The following is a 3,653-nucleotide window of genomic DNA, read 5'->3' as shown; positions in this document are numbered from 1 at the left end:
AAATAATGGGTTGGCATTGATGAGTTTTTCATTAATTGAAGGGATGGTGAAAATTAGCAGATAGGATAAAAATCATCTTTTTAGAGTAGCCACATTAGTTCCAAGTAGACAATGACAACATACGATTCATTATATTAGAAAATATCAAGAGTTTTCAAGGTTGTTATGTTGTCATATATATTAGAATACTACTCACATCTTTAACCAAGGATAAGTTAGCAAAGGATAGAAACACTAAGTGTTTGAAGGGGAAAGATTTCATGCCTATGAATAATGAGAAATAAAAAAATTGTAGGGTTTATTACGAGGAAATGTGGTAATTTTCATTTTATTTATTGAAAGGGGGATTAAGAACCTTGTTACAACATTGGGTGGTCCATATTTGGGATTTGGTGAAGGAGATCGATTGTATACGTAGTGTTGTTGTTTTGTCTACCATTTATAACCTTTTGTTACATTTTAGTGATATGTGGAAATGGAGAATCTTTTTTTATGCATCTCAAACACTAAGATATGCATCTATGTTTTCAAATATTGTGGGGTATTTTCTTCATCATGATGATATTCAAGATGTTTTACACCAATCAAAATTCTACTTCAATTGTCAATTGGATCATCTTCATACAACAAAGAGATGACACATGTTGCTATAATGGGTGGTTGAGAAAATTACTAAATGTGTAAAGGTACTAAGCATTCTTGTTAATTCTATTATAATATTTTAGACTATTGTAATAAATATTATTCAAATGAGGTTGTTTAAGTCTCCCCTATTGATAATGTTGTGTCTCGTGATAAATATAAGGACAATGTCAAGGATGGGTTTTTGAGACATGTAATTTGCCTCATCCCTAAATGATATTGTGTCTCTATTTTATGTCATTTTTTTGAGGTGGAGTCTTATAGCTTTAAACTATGGGGTTCGGTGGTATTGAAAAGTATCTTATGATATTTATGGCTAATCTATTTGGGTTTACATAGACTATACCAAATCTATATACATACCATTAATGTAATATAGCGATTGCCAATTGTTGTGGTTTGATATCTTATTGGTCTTTTATATAGATGATAGTGGACCTAGTGGTTGATAACCACTAGCATCCAAGAATTAAGCCCTATGTTTTTATCGTTCATAAATGCCAACTAGGTTTATTATAAAAAAAATTGTTGATAGATCATTTTAATTTTTTAATTTTTTTATCTCTAAGATCTATATTTCATTAGCCATACTAGGTAAAACAATAGAACTCTCATCATCCCAGTAATGTCATCAACATTATTTACATAATCCAAAATTTAAAGGATTTGGTATCTTGTTTATTGAAATTAACCATATTATTTTAATCATAAAGGACTTGTACAAATTCACTTGTGACATCTTCCTCATATTATTTTAATCATATATATATAATTCCATTTAAAAGGAAGAGGAAAACAGTCCAATTAGAAGGAAAGAAATGGATTACACAAAAGTTCGTCGCGTGATTTATGACGAATCAGAGGATTCCTCTGATATCGAAGGTGAGTTTTATGAGAGTTCTGAAGAGGAAAAAGAGAAGGGTGGCATGAAGCCTTGCAGAGTTTTGAGCTTTCAAGACATCCGTGAACGGCAGGAGAAGGACATAGAGACTGTTTCATCCATTTGCAGTTTATCTCAAGCTGAGTCAACGATTCTCCTGCAACATTTCAAGTGGAACGATATGAAATTGCTGGATGAATGGTTTCCGAACGAGCAGAAAGTGCGAAAAGATTCAGGGCTGTTTCAGTTAAACTGTTCGATCTGCATGAATGACCACTTCATTACTGAAATGAAAGCCCTTGCTTGAGCCCATTATTTCTGTAACAACTGTTGGATGAACTACATTCAGACCTCAACCAGGGAAAATGGAATTGGGTGCCTCAGTTTGAGATGTCCTCAGCCAAGATGTGGGGCTGCTGTGGACGAAGACACTGTGCTCTGTTTGATTACAGAGAAACAGAACAGAACAAAATATGAGCAATTTCTTGTTAGAACTTATGTTGGGAGTGACGAAAGAATCAAATGGTGCCCTGCTCGTGGATGTGAGTATGCTGTGGAATTGCAATATGGAATCAGCGAATGCTATGATGTGACCTGCAAATGCTCCTATAATTTTTGCTGGAACTGCTCAAAGGAGATGCATCGTCCTGTTGACTGTGATACTTTTAGAAAATGGGTTCTCAAGAATGGAGGCAATGCAGAACCAGAAAATTGGAAAATTGTTAAAGAAAAGCCCTGCCCAAAATGTGGCCGTGCAATTGAAAAAAATCAGGGACGCATGCATATGACATGTGTGGCTCCATGCTGCTTTGAATTTTGCTGGTTATGCCTTAGGGATTGGAATGCCCACACTTTTAATTCTACTTGCAACAGATTTCAAGTTAATTATGAGGGGACAGAGACATTTCCTAATCAGGAATCTGAATCGGAGGGAGAGAAAATACAGAGAAAACAGAGAGAGGCCATTATAAAATCCTCGGACAGATACAGTCATTATTATGAAAGATGGGCAGCCCATGAAAGATCTAGGGAAAAAACACAGTCAGATCTGAACCATTTTCAGATTCTTCAGATCAAACAGTTGGCTTGCATACAACAGTTGGCTGGCATACCATGCTTATTTGACTGGCATCTTACATTTGTGACAGATGCATGGCTTCAGATTGTTGAATGCAGGCGTGCTCTCAAGTGGACATATGCTTATGGTTATTATCTTCCTGAAGATGAAAGTGCCCATAAGGATTTATTTGAGCTCTCCCAAGCTTATGCTGAGTCTTCTTTGGAAACTCTCCATCAGTGTATTGAGGAAGAGTTGCAGGTATTTATTGCAAGCGAAAAGCCTCTGGAAGAATTTACTGAATTTTGTTTCAGGCTTATTAACCTCACAAATTTCAATGCCAAGTGTTTTCAGAACCTTCTCAAATTTATGGAAAAAGCAAAGTGAAAAAGACTGAAAAAGACTAAAAAAGACTACCTGGCCAAGTTATAGACTTTTCCACACGATCCCTGCCAGGCTACTTAGATACCTCTTATGACTGGTAGAATAGAGTAGAATAGAGGGGGGTTTTTCTTTTTGGTAAGGGCGGGTATAGTTGAATCAAAGAAGCATTTTATCATTGAGTGTGAAGCAAATTCTCCATATTTGGGTCAAATATGGAGATCTACTAATCGGTACTTTGCTATATTTTAAATTTGTGATAAGGTGATTGTAATCACTTGTTTTGATTATAATTGATTCTAATTAGTTTAATCCTTACACAAAAATATTTTATTGTTTCTCTACCCTTTAGAGTGCAAGGGAATATTTTGATATTTTTAATAATAAAGTAAAAGTATGCTATTTTTTGTGTTAATAGCTGATATCACTGAATATCCATCTGATAGTCATAATTATTGTCCGACTATTGTTGACTCTAGACTGTTTTCTGGTCATGTCTCTAATCTTTATCAAGAACTCGTTTGTCTGATAATCATAAATTTTGTGCTGTAAAATTATGCTTGCAAAATCCTTAATGTGACTAGGGGAGTGCGAGTGCAAATTGTGGAGTTCTATGGCTTTTGGACATTGCTGTTGTTGGGAAAGAGTGTACATGTATGCCTTAATCATTTGTTAACAACTTTTGAGATAGCA

At 34.9% G+C, this 3,653-nt stretch overlaps 1 protein-coding gene across 1 annotated transcript; it reads left to right on the top strand.

The window, feature by feature from the left end:
* The first annotated feature begins 1,480 nt into the window (after nucleotides 1–1,480).
* Nucleotides 1,481–3,315, top strand: LOC131079176 (probable E3 ubiquitin-protein ligase ARI7). Its single transcript, XM_058017083.2, has one exon. It carries the CDS (start codon nucleotides 1,857–1,859, stop codon nucleotides 2,964–2,966), a length of 1,110 nt encoding a protein of 369 aa, XP_057873066.2. The 5' UTR covers nucleotides 1,481–1,856; the 3' UTR covers nucleotides 2,967–3,315.
* Nucleotides 3,316–3,653: the final 338 nt, after the last annotated feature.

The sequence above is a fragment of the Cryptomeria japonica genome, chromosome 10 (assembly GCF_030272615.1).
Source record: "Cryptomeria japonica chromosome 10, Sugi_1.0, whole genome shotgun sequence".
In the NCBI taxonomy this organism is placed as follows: domain Eukaryota; kingdom Viridiplantae; phylum Streptophyta; class Pinopsida; order Cupressales; family Cupressaceae; genus Cryptomeria; species Cryptomeria japonica.
This window is presented reverse-complemented; position numbering and strand designations above follow the sequence as displayed.